General features: G+C 37.8%; 1 protein-coding gene across 1 annotated transcript in view; it reads left to right on the plus strand.

Moving 5' to 3' along the window:
• The window catches only part of PIR121 (transcription activator), a 54,917-nt gene that overhangs the window by 11,684 nt on the left and 26,138 nt on the right, over window positions 1-17,095 (plus strand). Inside the window, exons 12-20 of the mRNA XM_059581392.2 lie at window positions 2,929-3,015; window positions 3,114-3,329; window positions 7,538-7,749; window positions 10,470-10,617; window positions 11,444-11,612; window positions 11,705-11,781; window positions 13,495-13,665; window positions 15,524-15,600; window positions 15,680-15,782. Of these exons, the coding sequence (XP_059437375.2) occupies window positions 2,929-3,015; window positions 3,114-3,329; window positions 7,538-7,749; window positions 10,470-10,617; window positions 11,444-11,612; window positions 11,705-11,781; window positions 13,495-13,665; window positions 15,524-15,600; window positions 15,680-15,782 (1,260 nt within the window). The remainder of the gene's footprint in view (window positions 1-2,928; window positions 3,016-3,113; window positions 3,330-7,537; window positions 7,750-10,469; window positions 10,618-11,443; window positions 11,613-11,704; window positions 11,782-13,494; window positions 13,666-15,523; window positions 15,601-15,679; window positions 15,783-17,095) is intronic.

Consider the following 17,095-nt stretch of genomic DNA (forward strand, 5'->3'; position numbering starts at 1 on the left):
TTTTGAGGACTCTTCGAGGAATATAGAAGACCTTATTCATTTTTTCTTGTACACTCTCTTCTCTTGGACTGCTGGTTGGCTAGCGCCTATAGTAATCAGCTTCCAAGATTTTCTTTTGATGTTCTCTTCTTCTTTCTCTTCCTCTTAGTCGCTCTCTTGTATACTCCCGGTGTACTAGGGTTGCGCCCCTCTGCGCTTTTTCTATATATCTTTACTTATCAAAAAAAAAAGAGTGACTGGCCAAAGTTCTGTTGAAAAATGGTGGAGTGCTGAAAGCCCCAATGCTATCAAGTTGACGAAGGCTATGGTGTCAGGATCAGTTGGGATTGGCTCAAAGCTAACCAAAGATAGAATTGTTGAAGGTAGTTGTGTGGATGGAGGAGCGCCGCAATTGTGGGATGAGCTAGCGGGGTTAATGAGCTGGTGGGAGATGCCATGGTGTATTGGGGGAGATTTCAATGTGGTTCAGTTTCCTAGCAAGAGATTAGGTGATTCTAGTTACTCTGCTGCAATGCTGGAGTTTTCGGAGTTCATTTTCGTGTACAGCTTGGTGGATCTACCACTTGAAGGGGGCCAATTTACTTGGTCCAATAGCCAGGAAGATCAAAAATGGTCTAAAATTGACAGATTCTTATTATCTCCGGAGTGGGAAGAACATTTTTCAATGCTGACACAGAGGCGACTGCCAAGACTTTTGTTAGACCACTTTTCTCTGTTGTTGGATTCCGGGGCGCCCAAAGGAGAGGGAGCAGGTATTTTAAATTTGAAAATATGTGGTTGAAGTTTGAAGGTTTTGTTGATAAGGTTAAAACTTGGTGGATGTCCTACAAATTCCAGCTAGTTATGTTTTGGCAAGTAAGTTGAAAGCATTGAAGGCGGACTTGAAGAAATGGAATGAGGAGGTATTTGGTGATGTTGGGAAGAAAAAGAAGTAACTGTTGGAGGGCATTCGAGAGCTGGATAATATTGCAGAGGGTCGCTGTTTAGTGGAGGAGGAATGGGTGAGGAAGCTGGATATGTCTAAGGAGTTGGAGAAAACTCTTCTTTTAGAAGAAGTGAACCGAAGACAAAAATTACGAGCTTTATGGTTGAAGGAGGGGAATAGAAATGCAAAATTCTTTCATAGGGTGGCCAACTCACGTCGAAGGTATAATCAAGTGGATTCCTTGAGTATAAATGGTTCAATGTCCAATAATCCTATGGAAATAAAGGAGCATGTAGGACCGTGAGAAGACGTTGGAGGAGCTTAAGTCCTTTTATTCCCGTTATATTTGGACAGTTGTGTATTTAGTTCCTTTGGTGCGTAGTTTTAATGATTTTCTTGTTCATTTTTCTCCTTCTAGATAGATGTTTCTCTTGTATACTTCTTGTGTACCTAGGTTGGGCTTTGTGCTTTTAATGATATTTCGATTAGGTGTAAGGAATTTGATTCAGTTCAATCGTGTGTTGTTAGGTAAATGATTGTGGAGGTTTGCCAATGAGGGAGAGGCTTGGTGGAGGAGATTAGTGGAGGTGAAATATGGTATGATGAGGGGTGGTTGGTGTTCCACGGAGGTAGGGGGATCTTATGGAGTGGGGGTATGGAAATGTATTCGAAGGGGGGTGGGATAATTTTAAACAGCATGTGCGGTTGAGGTTGGAAATGGTTCTCGAGTATTATTTTGGAAAGATGTGTGGTGTGGGGAGTTACCATTGAGGACTGTGTTTCCCACTTTGTTTAATATAGCATGTGCAAAGGAGGCATGGGTGGAGGAGAATATGGATACAGTAAATGGTGCTATTCGTTGGAATGTAATGTTTATTCGACTTGTTCATGATTGGGAACTGGAAGAGGTTGCACGATTTTTCGAATTGCTGTATTCCCAACAGGTTAGGCATGGTGGGGTGGATAAAATTTGTTGGATTCCCTCAAAGAGAAAGAACTTTGGGGTGAAGTCATACTATAAGGTGAAGGTTAATTCAGAACCGATGGATGGCCCTCGGAAGATTATTTGGAAGAGTAAAGCTCCTCCGAGAGTGGCTTTTTTCGTGTGGACGGCGGTGTTGGGAAAAATACTAACAATGGACAATGTACGTAAGAAGAACATTATAGTGACGGAGTGGTGTTGTATGTGCAAGAAGAGTGGTGAATCTATTGATCATTTACTATTGCATTGTGAAGTTGCTATAGAGGTTTGGAATATGGTTTGTCAACTGTTTGGTGTTAAGTGGGTGATGCCGAGTAGGTTGAAAGAATGCTTGGGAAGTTGGAGAGGACAAAGGGGTAATTGTATAGTTTTGCAAATCTGGAGAATGGCTCCTTTATGTGTAATGTGGTGCTTATGGAGAGAAATGAATGCACGGAGTTTTGAGGACCGTGAACTTGGAATTACTGAGTTGAAGAAAAGGGTGCTTCAAACACTTTTCTCTTGGAGAGTTTTGTGGCATTCTTCGCAAGTTTCAACGCTTGTGGAATTCCTAGATTTATGTGCGTCATTTTCAAATTAAAAGTTTGTATGTGTGGGCTCTTTTTGTATACTTCCTGTGCACATGGGTTGCGCCCCTTGCGCTTTTAATAAATTGATATTACCGATAAAAAAAAAAAATGATATTTCGATTACTTATAAAATAAAAAAATTAAAAAACTTGTGAAAACTGAAGCCATTTTGTTTGAATTTTAATCTTCTTGTATGAGACTGAATACCAAGTTATCAATAGATATAATTCATATTTTCTGTAAACTTGTGGTGTTTATCATAGTTGGAATGTTACATGGAACTATATTCTTTCACCCCTAGAATAACCCACTAATAACCCTGTTAGATTTGTATGGAGTTACAATGCATGATAGAACTTTACAGTCTACTTCTAAAGTGTATATGCGCGTGTGCACAAAATGTCTATTTGCTGTGTCTTTCTGTTGAAACCTTGACATAATTTACTTATCAGAGACATTATCTGATCATCAATCACATTGGAGCAATCCGTGCTGAGCATGATGATTTCACAATTCGTTTTGCTTCGTCAATGAATCAGGTGCTATCCCCTCCCCTCCCCCTGTATGCATAGATATGTTTCTTGGTGTCCCTGCTTTATATGTTTTTAAAATCCATAACTTTGCCCTTCTTTTGCAGTTGTTGTTGTTAAAGTCAATCGATAATGCTGATATTGAGTGGAGCAAAGAAGTCAAGGGAAGCATTTATGATGTAATTGTTGAAGGTTTTCAGCTTTTAAGCAGATGGACTGCTCGCATTTGGGAACAATGTGCGTGGAAATTTTCTCGCCCATGCAAGGATCCAGTCCCTTTGGAATCACATGAGACTTCAGCATCATTTTCTGACTATGAAAAGGTATTATGTCCTTTATCTGCATTCATATTGTTTTTCCTGTTGACCTGTAACAGAAGTTCTCTCGTCTTTCCACGTTTTTCTGGTCCTCAGCCTCATGAGCTGTAACAAACCAGTATCTTTGCAAATGCAATGAATTTTGTGACTTTCTGAATTGTATTGAGTTGTCAGTTATTCCCTTCTCTTAGCTTCTTGTGTATTTTGGGTATTGCAGCTTATTTGGTGATAACCTTGTTCTCTCTTGTGCTGGTCATCATGCTGCACCTAGGCCCTACTTAGGCCAAGACTTGTTGTATAAGCTATGTGGTTGAACTACGAAGCATTTTAAGTACTCTATGTCATATTCATGCGTCTGCAGTGGTGCTTACAATTAGGGGTGTTTCTATATATTTGTTAACACTATTAGATCATCATTATATGTAGCTAGATGATTAAAAGGGCTTGGAAGCTTGCTTATGAATTTTTATTTTTGCTTGGTTTCTCTTCTTCATTATAAGAGTTTAATTAGTTTAATCTATTGAAGGAATTACATCACAGAGGCCATTTTACTTTTTGGGATGCAATAGTAAAGGTTCATGGGGTAGGAAAAGGTTATGGATGTGAAAAGTGGGGTTTACATTCAAAAGACTAGAAAACCGAGATTCTTTGGGGCTTAAAAGCAAGCTCAAGGCTTTGAAAGTTGATTTAAAGAGATGGAAAGAGGAGGTGTTTGGCAATATAGTGAGGAAGAAGACAATCCTTTTGGAAGAGCTACATGTTTTTTATGTCATTGAAGAAGAGGGGGCCTTAGGTGTTGAGGAGAGTATGAAGAAGGCATAACTTATTAGCAAGTTAGAAAGATCTACTCTCATGGAGGAAGTGTGTTCGGGGCAGAAATCTAGGGTCTTGCAGCGAAGGGAGGGTGACAAGTGCATGAAGTTTTTTCACATAATGGCTAACTCCAATAGAAGAATTAACTCCATTGACTCTTTGCTGATTGATGTTACAATTTCTACCAACCAGTCGGAGATCAACGAGATGTTGTCCAGTTTATAAAAAGTTGACACTGAGTAGTTCAGTTTTAGGCCTTTCGTGGACGGTCTTTCTTTTGATTCTATTTAAGTACTAATTAAATGATTAAATTTTCTTATTCCTATAAGCTTAAGCTTTTGGGATAAGTGGTAATTTAACATGGTATCAGAGCCAAAGGTTCTGAGTTCAAACCTTGACTTCGTCATTCACTCCTATTTTAATTAAATATTCTACGTGTTGGGCCTCACCTATTAAAATGGAGTTTGAGCCCACACGTGAGTAGGAGTATTAAAGTATTGATTAAATAATTAAATTTACCTCTTCCTATTAGTTTAAACTTTTAGGATAAGTGGTAGTTTAACATGGTATCAGAATCAAAGGTTTTGAGTTTGAACATTGACTTTGTCATTCACTCTCATTTCAATTAAATATTCCACGTGTTGGGCCTCACCTATTAAAAGGGAATTTGAGCCCACATGTGAGGGAGAGTGATGTAACAGAAGACTACGTAACAATCAGAAGTGTTGGTGTCTTCTGACCAAAAGATAAAACAAGTCCACAAGCTAAAAGAAAGATAAAACTCCACAGAGTATTTGAGAGAAAATTATCTGATTTGTTAATAATTCGAATGAGTAAGTTTTACATCACAAATTAGCCTATTTATAGAAGAGAAATACTTACAATAAAGTAAACATACTTCTAATAGTGAAAGTAAACATAATCTTAGTAAGGAAAGTAAACATAATCCTAGTAGGGAAATGAAATAAAATAAATCTTATTTTTTTTAGCCTTTAAGACTTTTACGTCCTACATCAGTTTCCCCTTCTTGAAAAGAACTCGTCCTTGAGTTAAGTTTCGACTCCTCTGGTGGAAAATATTAAAAAATGTCTGCCACGTTGAATGTTGAGGATATCACCATTTCCTTTGGAAGATCAATGATATATGCATTGTCGTTAATCTTTGGTAGTACCTTGCATGGACCATATTCTTGTTTCTCAGCTTTCCAGAAGTACCAGTTGGCAGTCGCCCTTTGCGTAAATAAACCATCACAAGATCTCCTTCTCAAAAAATCTTCGATCGCTGACCCTTGTCTGCTGTTGTCATGTACTTAGCATAGGATTCTTCTAGATGCTAACGAACTTCCTCTTGGGTGGCTTTCACCTGTTCTGCTAAATGTTCAGCTGCCACACTAGCCCCTGGCAACTTGGGTAGAGCTACAAGGTCTATTGCAAGTCTCAGAGTTCTCTCATAGACGACATTGAACGGCGCCTTCCCAGTAGATTGATTCACCATGCTGTTGTAGGCAAACTCAGCCTGAGCTAAAGCCAGATCCCACTGCTTTAGTTTGTCACTTGCAATACCCCGAAGTAAGTTGCCTAATGTTTTTAGTGGGGCCTTTCTTTGTATACTTTCTGTGTACTAGGGTTGCGCCCCTCTGCGCTTTTCAATGAATCACTTATTTATGAAAAAAAAAAAAAGTTACCTAATGTCCGATTCACAACCTCTGTTTGTCCATCCGTTTGGGGATGACTCGTGCTACTGAAGTTCAATGTTGAGTCGAACCGCTTCCATAATGTTCGCCAAAAATGAGATAGGAACTTGGTGTCTTGGTCAGAAGGGATAGACTTTGGAACTCCATGCAATCGGACCACATCTTAGGAGATTAGATTGGCCAAAGTGAGCCATTTTGGAAAATCTATCGACAATTACCATTATCGAATCTGCTCCTCGTTGGGTTCTCGGGAGACCCAATACAAAATCTATGGATACATCTTCCCACGATGCTTCTGGTACCAGTAGAGGCATGTATAAACTTGTACTTTGGGTTTGCCCTTTGGCAACTTGACAAGTCTAGCATCTTTGGAATAAATTACCAACTTCTTTCTTCAATTGTGGCCAGTAGTACCATTCCTCTACCAGGGTGATGGTCTTGTCTCTTCCTAGATGCCCACCTAGGCCTCCATCATGCAATTCTCGGATCATTTGTTCCTGTAGAGAACTCCTCGGGATACACCGTTAATTCCCTCGAAATAGATACCCCTCCTGGATATGTGTCTCGGGAACTGGTTGTTTCTTGGTTTTCAAACCCAACTTCGAAACCATCTCCTTAGACACCCACATTCTCCCCGCTACTACCATCAATAATCACATCGCATACCCTCCGGTTGATCATGCAACGAGTATGAAAGATCTTGTGCCTCTAAGATTGATCTTCTTGCCTCGGGGTCAAAAGTAAACGCTGAATTACCAAGGATCGGGAAAGTGGAATTCCCTCATCAGTATCGACCAATTCTTCCTCCTCATAATTGGGTGTCATCCCCGGTTGCCCCAACCTCTCCCTTCTCAGCTGCTTCTTTTGGCTTAGTGTTGATCAAGTTCACCATTTGCCTCTAGGGACATTGATGTGATCTATGTCCTGATTGGTTACATATGAAACACTTGTCTGGATCAGGTCATGCGAATTGGTGGATTGGGGTATGTTCACAGGTTGCTTCGGGATGTTTCAGCTGTTGCTGGCTCCTCTTCCCGTGAAGTCACGGTTTGACTTGGTGTGACTGTCGGGACTAGAAGTTGTTTTCCTCGACCTTGCATCAGTCTCGTTGGATTGCTCGAGTTTTGCTCCCAGGTTGGTGCCCTAGGCCTCTCCGGTTGCTTCTCTACTCAAGTTGCCAAGCTAACTGCCTCAGTCAAGGTAACGACAGGATGCATAGAGACTTTGTCTTGGATCGCCACACACAACCCACCAATAAACCTTGCTACTTGTTGAGCCTAGTAGGGAAATAAAATAAAATAAATCTTCTTTTTTTTATCCTTTAAGACTTTTACGTCCTATATCGGGAGTGTTAAAGTAATGATTATGTGATTAAATTTACCTCTTCTTATAGGTTTAAGTTTTTAGAATAAGTGGTGATTTAACACTTGCTATGTGCCACATTGATAAGCTAAAGTTTGGTTTGGGAGTGCTTGCTTGGGGTGTCTTTGAAGGTTAGACACATGGAACAAAAACTCTTAAAATTAAAAAATAGCTTGAGTTAGTTGGGTTTGTGTCGCATGCGTGCAGATCTATGGTTAACAAAGTTGATAACTTGAGATAATTTGTTGTTTGTGTGTTAATCATTTAGCTTTTAGCATTATAGATATATGTTTATGTCTATACTACAGTTTGTCTAACGGTGGTAATTTTGTTGAATTACCTGTAGGTCGTACGATATAATTATAGTGCAGAGGAGAGGAAAGCACTGGTTGAACTTGCTAGCTACATAAAGAACATTGGACCAATGATGCAGCGGTGTGACACACTTGTAGCAGATGCATTATGGGAAACAATTCATGCTGAGGTTCAAGATTTTGTCCAAAACACTTTGGCAACTATGTTGCGAACTACCTTCCGAAAGAAGAAGGACCTTTCAAGGTGGGGATTTGAATTTGTATTAAATGATTTGCATTTATTAAAATTTCTAAATGTTCTCCACTTTCTAAATTATTAGATTTGATGTTATTATTATCATTTGTAGTGATCCAGTAAGAAATTTAATCCTAATCACATCATTATCGTTACACAATTAAAATAGAATAAATATTATTTATTTTAATAATTGTTATAGAATAAATATTATAATCCTTGTTAACATAGACAATACTATATTAGATCATCTTTTTTTTGGGTGTACTACATATTCTAGATTTTGAATGAACCATCGATAGCCTTAAAAGATTCAAAAAACATATGAGAACACACTACACTTTGCATTAGTTATAAAATATTTCTAATGTTTAACTTAGTTTACAACTTATTTTCCCTGAAGTGACTTATAAAAAATATCAATATTTGCCATATCATTGTTCAAAAACTGGATGAGCATGATGGTGGTGAAGTTATAAAAGCTTTTGAAGACTTAATGAAGTTTTAGCTTGTCGCCAATAAGTTTGATTTTTATTGGTCAACACTGTCCTTGATACTCGCGTTTCCAAAGGAAGATGTCTTTTGTGCCTTGTGCGGTTTGGGTATATGATTTATCTTTCATACCTTCTAGCCACTTTCAGAAGTCACATGGAGGGAGGACGACTCCATAAATTCTAGTCACAAATTGCTTAAAGATACTAGAACTTGGAAATTGTGGAAAAAGTATTGGCTCTAGCTGACCTCAGTTTCTTTGTTCATCCAAATTGTTGAAGCCAGACGAGAATGGATGTTTATGAGGAATGGCGTTCTCTGTGACAGCAGCATCAATTGCATAAGCATGCAATCACACCTCTAGCATTTTATCAAAAGGAGAAAAACAAGACTTACCCAATAACCACGCGTACAATGCAGACTATAACGCATATTCATGATATTGTAATAGATTTGTAGCGAAAGCAGTTATGCTTAAAATATCTTAAAATAGAAAGGAAGTGGAGATTTGCTAACGAGGAAGAGGCTTGGTGGAGAAGGATTTTAGTGGCAGAGTATGGGGTGATTCGGGGTGGGTGGTGCTCTAAAGTCCCCCGTGGTTCGCATGGGGTGGGGTTATGGAAACACATTTGCAGAGGTTGGAGTTCGTTTCAATGTCATTTCAGATTGGATCCTGGATTGGGGGTGAGAGTCAATTTTTGGGAGGATATTTGGTGCGGCGATATGTCCCTCAAGGAAGCTTTTTCCGGCCTTTTCAATATAGCTAGCAACAAGGCTGCCTCCATTGCGGACATCAGGGAGAGTATAAATGGCATGGTTCATTGGAATGTTACCTTTATTCGAAGAATTCATGATTCGGACGAGGCGGCCTTAGCCTCTCTTCTCTTGCTCTTATATTCGCTCTCGTTGCGGGGGGAAGGGGAGGATCGTATGTGGTGGGTTCCCTCTAGAAAATGGAAGTTTGAGGTTCGCTCCTTTTACAGGAAGATTGTTCTTAAAGAGCCCAACCATTTCCCTTGGAAAAGTATTTGGCGCACTAAGGTTCCTTCGAGAGTGGCTTTTTTTGCTTGGTCGGCCACCCTTCGGAAATCCCTTACTTTGGACAATGTTAGGAAGAGGGGCATCGTGGTAATTAATCGATGTTGCATGTGTGAATCGGAAGGAGAGTCTGTGGATCATCTCTTTCTTCACTGTGGGGTTGCGCGCTTTTTGTGGGATGCTATCTTCTCTCGGTTCAACATGTGCTGGGTTATGCCTAGAAGTGTCAAGGAGATGTTAGCTAGTTAGTGGTCGGGTGGTAAATCCCGAAGCACGGTGGTGTGGAAGATGGTTCCCCTGTGTCTCATGTGGTACTTATGGAAGGAAAGGAATGCTAGATGCTTTGAGGATTTGTCGAAAAACCTTGAGGACATTGTACATTTCTTTTTGTATACTCTCTATATGTGGACTGCAGGATGGCTTGCTCCCATAGAGATCAATTTCCCTGATTTTCTTTTTATGTTCTCTTCTTCTTTCTCCTATACTTAGTCGCTCTCTTGTATACTTCCTGTGTACCTCGGTTGCGCCCCTCTGCGCTCTTTAATGCATTATTACTTATCAAAAAAAAAAGGAAGTTTGGAACGTCTTGTGGAATGGAATAGTTAAACATGGTAGTGATGCGATGGTTGTTATTATGAATATACATAGATAAATATTGAACCAAGCAACTACAAGCAGCCAGTTGCATACACATACAACAAACATAGTCAAGTATATTACTACTCATTAGTGCTCATTGTATATGTCAGCGTGTGTAGTGTGTGAATGCAAATGAACTTGGGTGTGTGTGCATGTACAAACACATGCACACAGAATCCAAATGTTCATTGAAGTGACAGGGCCCAACTCAAAATTATCAAGTTATGATGTTAGAGCTATATGTGATTAATCAGTTTCAGCCTGGTAAGTCAGGTTATTATTATATTTCAAATGGTTATGCATTGAAATCCTCATCACGAATTTCCCCCCGTTTCTATGCTTTCTGTTTTTATTTATTTTGATAGTTAGCACTATGGTTAATACCATTAGGAGTTCATGACTCATGCATCCCATACGTTATCTGATTAATCTGTGCTTATGCCACGTTTGTATTTTGGAAATTTATGTGCTTGTGAATTATTGTCAAACCTGCTGATGGTTAATCAAGTTTTCTACCTCAGTGTTTTGCTTATATGTTTCATCTGACTGGTAATTTTCAGGATTCTTTCTGATATGCGGACCCTTTCGGCAGACTGGATGGCAAATACAAGCAAGCCTGAATCTGAGTTACATTCTATACAGCATGGAGGTGAGGAAAGCAAAGGGAACTTTTTTTATCCAAGGCCAGTCGCACCAACAGCAGCTCAGGTTTTTCTCATATTTCGAACTTGTTTCATGCATGTAACTTTTTTTAGTGTTGATTGTTTATACTGTTAATAATTATTGGAATATGATGTTAAAGTGTTGATTAAATGATTAAATTTATCTCTTCCGATAAGCTTAAGTTTTTGGGATAAGTGGTGATTTAACATATGATTATATTTCTACAATTTGTTTTTACTAAGAATATTACCCAAAATCTAATTTCTACACACGCACAACAATGCATGCATCATGTGGTCATACTTACATGTGTATGCGTCTGCATTCACACATAATACATTAAAATTTAGACTCTAATAATTGCTGGTTCACATTCCTTGTATGTATACGGGCGTGCGCACGCACACACGTGTGCATAATGCTCTGAGATTGTCATAATTGATATATTCATATGTATAGGCCACTGCTTTAGTTCCAGACATATACATATTAGCTGCGATTTAATAATTGATACATGCATACATACATGTCTTGGTGCATCCTTCGTAGATCATTATCTCCCCTTGGGTCCCAATTTATGTCCTACATTCTAAATCACTTTATTACAAAATAATTAAGAATTCTCATGTGCACATATTAAAATATAGAAAAGGTTATTTAAGAATTCATAATTTTTCTCCGTTAATAAATTTTGGCTGATACTGCATATAACCTAATAACATTACCTTGCAGATGATCACACAATTGGTATGACAATGTTTCTTCCATAGATCTGTCCTTGTACAATTCTTTTGCAAGGCATATGTACATAAATTTATGTATAATATGGATGAAGGTTGAACGAGTTGACAGATGCATTTTCTTTTTGTAGGTCCACTGTTTGCAGTTCCTGATATATGAGGTGGTCTCTGGTGGTAACCTTAGGAAGCCAGGGGGGCTCTTTGGGAATAGCGGGTCTGATATTCCTGTCAATGATTTGAAACAGTTGGAAACCTTTTTTTACAAGCTTAGCTTCTTCCTGCATATTTTGGACTGCACAGGTATTCTTCCCAACTCTACATGCAATAGTCGCCCTCATGAGCTGTAATGTAGACAATGTAGTTAATTTTAACCTGATCTGATGTGATTGCAGCAACTGTTGCAACTTTGACGGATCTTGGTTTCTTGTGGTTTAGAGAATTTTATTTGGAGTCTTCTCGTGTTATTCAGGTACACCTTGTACATCATCATGATCATTTAAAAAAAAAAATTTACTAGATATTTGAATCTATATTGATTTGACATACTGAAAATTTTATTTGGAGTCTTCTCGTGTTATTCAGGTACACCTTGTACATCATGATGATCATTTTTTTTTGAAAAAATTGTACTATGATATTTGTATCTATACTGGTTTGACATACTGAAAATGATATTGTGCTGGTCATTTCTGGATTGTTAGATGAAGAATGAAATGATTGTTAGCTCCTACTTCGATTTGTTTTGTGATAACCAGGCTACTTCACATTTTGAGTCTAATCCAATTTTTCATGAAATGATCAAACATATTTAGGTTGATTGTCATTTTATTCGAGATACTCAATGGAGGTATCTATGTACACCATTTGTGAAGTCTGGGGTCCTTTATCTGACATATTTACAAAATCTCTGTGTTGAAATCGGTTAGAATTTATTTGTTCCAAGCTGGGTTTATATAATATATATGCTTCAGCTTGAAGGGGAATGTTAGAAGAGTTGGTTAGGGTCAAAATAATCTGTTGGTGATAGGGATTTGTTAAAGGGGTATTTTGGTGATTGTATTAAATAATAATAATGTCGTGGTGGTGGAGGAGGAGCATAGGCTATGTGAGTGAATTCACATGACTTATGGAACGAATAGAATGACAATACCTTGCTGTTTTCTTGCTACAATCTCTCTGCATTATCTTTTCCTCTTTTACTTTCTGTTTTTTTGGGAAGAAAAATGATACCTCCACATAGGACAAAAATTGAAGTTTGAAATCAAGGCAAAATCCACCAGCACGGCGATGCAATCAGAACCTTCTTCCCCAACTTCCTAACTAGCAAAAAGTTCCAAAAAATAACTTGTCTGCTCTTCTTTCTCCCTAAAATCCCCAAGGTTGTTCCATGACATGAGACCTGAAATAGAAATTTAAATCTCAAGTTCAAAGAGAGAGTGAGAGAGAAGAACAAGAACAAGAACAAGAACACATGAAGGGACGGTGGAAGGAAGGTAAGGTGGTGGCAAGGCAGAAGATGTCAGCATGGGATGATATTGTTTGCATCATGTTAAGGGGACTGAGAGCCAGCTTAGACTTAAAAGGAGGAGAATGAGGAGGATGGGGGTGAGGATTTTGATGTGGAGTGGACTGGGATTGAAAGCCATTGATGGCAGCGGATGAAGAGGAGAGAGAAGAAATGACTTTTATCTTTCTCCTTTTATGTGATTTATTGTTCTCTTTTAGTTTTTTCTAATCTTCTTATTTAAACAATATACTTTCTTTTTTTATTATTTAAAAATCAGTTAGAATGAAAGTTTATGAACATGTGGCATCAGATAATTGGCTTTAATAGACATGAGCTCTCACATGCCAGTTTTTAGTTATAATTGATGGAAAAGCTACCGATTTGAAGTTAGTTAAAGTGCGCGGATGTTAGTGACTTGTTTAAACTAGTAATTAGGGTATACCACGGAGATAAATTGTAATTCCTTGATTTTTATTGAGATAAAGGTTGCTTTTTCTTTTTCTTTTTTTCTTTTTTTTTCTCTCTCCACGGAGATAAATTGTAATTCCTGATTTTATTGAGACACAAGGTTGCCTTTTGTTTTTTCTTTCTTTCTCTTTTCCTCCTTGATATAGGTTTTTTCTTCACTCTATCCTAACCTGGATTTAAGGGAACTTGCTTGTTCGCTGTGTGCAGTTTCCCATTGAATGTTCTCTTCCCTGGATGTTGGTGGAGTATGTGCTTGAGTCGCAGAATGCTGGTCTTCTTGAGAGTGTTCTGATGCCATTTGATATCTATAATGATTCGGCTCAACAAGCATTGGTTGCACTGAAGCAACGCTTTCTCTATGATGAAATTGAGGCAGAGGTATGTAAAATTTGAACTAAATTATAATATTTTGACTGGGATGGTGTTGATTACTGTCTGTTTGTGATTTGAGTTTTCAATTAGTTTTGGAGTTATACTTTCATATGTCATCTGCACTCTACGGACTTCTATTTATTGATTGATAAACCGGTAGGTGACTGCCCAATCTGCTGTAATATCTGTGAAATAGCTGCTGCTCTACTAGCCCTTTTTGCTGCTTTAGTATAGATTTCAAAAAGATGTAATGTCTGTCATGTGAATGAAAAATAAATTCTTTTGACTTTAGAGAATGTCCTTTCAGCGGAAGCCCTTTTCCATCCTTTTTTTTTTCTTGGTAAGTAAATGAAATACATTAAAAAACGCAAATGGTAGACTCAAGTACATATGAAGTATACAAGAGAACCACCTGTCTAAAAAAGGGGAAAAAGATTAAATTCTAAGAGAACCACCTATCTAAAAATGGGATAGAGGAAGGCCACCAAATCAGGAAGGCCACAAAATCAGCAAATCAAATCAGCAGATCTCTAGGCTAGAGAACAGGAAATAGAAACTACTAAAATCTGAAATAGTAATTTCAGATTTTATTTGTAAAAAATAGAATTTCCTAATTTATTCCCTAGAAATCCGACACCACACACCCCCCCCCCCCCCCCCCCCTCCTCAAGTTGGAGCATACATATCTATCATGCCCAACTTGCTTACAAAGAGCTCAAAACTAGGTCTGAAAAGTCCTTTGGTGAAGATATCGGCTATTTGTTGAGTAGTAGGAACAAAAGGCATGCAAACAGCTCCACTATCAAAAATGAAAGTCAAGGGAGAAGTTTTTGAGTGTTATATCAGTGCAAGAAAATTCCATTGTAGCCATGAACTTAAAAAATAAAATAAAATAATAATAATAATAATTAATTTGGACATGGATATGGATTTGGAAGTAAAAAAGAACTTTGGCTTTTTGCTGACTTCAGTATGAGGTGATGAGCTACATACACACAAATAGACATTCCAAATCAACACATGAAGACTATAATAAAGAAAAAGAGCTTCTGGGGCAGTGCACGTGGCTTGCAATTTCTTTAAACTTTCTCAAATCTCTCTCTTTGAGATACTCAGCACAAAGAAACAATTGCTAATGTAATCTTAAACATGCCTAAGAGTATGGCTTAATTAAATCTTGGCTCTATATTCACTTTTGTCCCTACATTGAAGAGAAACTAATCTTGAAGTCTCAATTTGACCCTGATGAGACTTTTATCAAGTATAAAATGTTGACATATTCATGCATTTTATAATTTTATTAATCTTTTTATTTCTTCTAGGTAAGTTCTTAGTTCCCTTAAACCAATCTGGTACAGTATGTTTCCGTCAATGAAGTGTATAAGGCACTAAGAGCCTATTTGAGATTGTGTTAAAGAACTTAAAAAGTACTTTTAGTACATAACAAGCTGCGCTAACAAAAAATGGCTCCGTTTGGTAAAGAACTTTAAATTACTCTAAAAAAGCCCAAAATTCAATTTTGGACAAAGCTTGAAAATGAGGCTTTTTTCTAAAAAAACACTTTTGGACTTTTTCTATAGACAAAAGCTCTATTTTCCAACGTAATCCCAAACCGGCTCTAAAGCATCTATACAACTGTTCATAAAGTGACTGATAGACACACACATGCTTTTATGTAAAAACATTTGAGAGGTGTCTCTATATACATGCCCACTTACATAAAATGTTTATGTAAGTGAGCCCCTCTGCGCCCCTCTGCGCTTTTGCTTTATATCATTATTACTTATCAAAAAATGTTTTTACAAGTTATTTTATATGTTTTCTTCTTCTACCGTCAATGATGAGTTATAATTTTTTTCTGTAGGTGGATCACTGTTTCGACATATTTGTTACAAAGCTTTCTGAGACGATTTTCACTTACTATAAGAGTTGGGCAGCAAGGTACACCATTTGGTCTTTGGCTTATTCTCCTGTACCACTAAAAGCTAGTAAACCTTGTATCGGTTGCAAAATCCTGCAGTGAGTTACTTGATCCATCATTTCTCTTCGCCTTGGACAATGGAGAAAAGTATTCTGTCCAGCCTATGAGATTCACTGCACTATTGAAGATGACTAGAGTGAAGGTGAATACATAACTTCCATACAATATTTTGATTTTTTTATTTGTTGTTGAACTATTCTGGTTTTATTTGGGCCATTGGTATGAGCTAAATATGGTTAACTATGTGTTTTGTTCTTTGGTTATCATCTTGACCTTAATTCTCGCCAAAGTTTCATGTATTTCTGTGTTGGCCCCCAAAGCATAGGCAATTTGGGACATGTAACTGGCAGCAAGTGATGTGAACCCCAGCCACGTTTCTCTTTAAAGGGCCACTTTACCAATTTTAGGGGAACGAGAGGTAAGTTGTAGTGGAATGGCATGGTGTTGGTTGTCGTTTGGTGCATTTGGGGGGAAAAAACATAGTGTTGGTTGTCCCAAAATGGATGGGGAGTTTGCAACTGGCATGTATTTTAATGGGACAAAGAAATATCACAATCTTTTTCAAATGCCCTTGGGTGGTCCAAGAGGTGGTTTTCAATTCGAAAAAAAAGTAGGTTCAAATTTAAAGATAATGTGGGAAGTTAAATAGATTTATGTTGTCATTTTTGGAAACTCCCAAATATTTTGGGACATTCTAGAACAGAAATCATCCTATCTATTTTGGGCTGGATCGAGCACATATTATGTCTTATTAAAAGATTAAAGGGGATAGGAAAAGTCATAAGTTTCAATATCTTTCATGTCTGTTTTTATGTAGAGATTTTTAGAACAATGGTAAAATAATTACGCTAACCATTTTCCATCAGTATATACTTTTAGGATAATTGGCAGTTTATCATGGTAAAGGAGCAGGTGATCTTGAGTTAAAAAATTCATGTCTTAACTCTATGTTTTTAAGTTAAAAATTCCAAATGTTGGACATCACTAATTGCTGGGGAGTTTGGACCCACATGTTGGGCACCACTCATTGTAGGGGAGTTTGGACCCTCATATAATTTTGGGCCGGGGGGGGGGGGGGGGGGGGGCGCCCTACAATTTTTTATTAGCTTATACTTTTGGAATAAGGGATCCTTTACTGAACGTCTCATGTCCTGATGGAAATATTTTGTCCATTATGTGACTGCCTTAAATTCAACCATTATGAAAATAAATCTGAAACTTTCTATGGCCTCTATGGATATGTTAAACCCTAAACTTTCTGGTCAATGGCTTTCTTTGTCTATTTGTTTGACCCTCTCTTGACAACTATGGGTACGTTTTGACGAACGTGGACACATTTTGAATGTGATGTTTGTGTATTTTGATGCAGTTCAAGAGCAAATTGGAAATCAAGTGGTGGTAGGGATGTCAGTTTGTTCTTTTAACTTTTTTCTCTAGGTATCCTTTTAGAAAATT

Source organism: Corylus avellana, chromosome 1 (genome assembly GCF_965113065.1).
Source record: "Corylus avellana chromosome 1, dhCorAvel1.hap1.2, whole genome shotgun sequence".
NCBI classification, from domain to species: domain Eukaryota; kingdom Viridiplantae; phylum Streptophyta; class Magnoliopsida; order Fagales; family Betulaceae; genus Corylus; species Corylus avellana.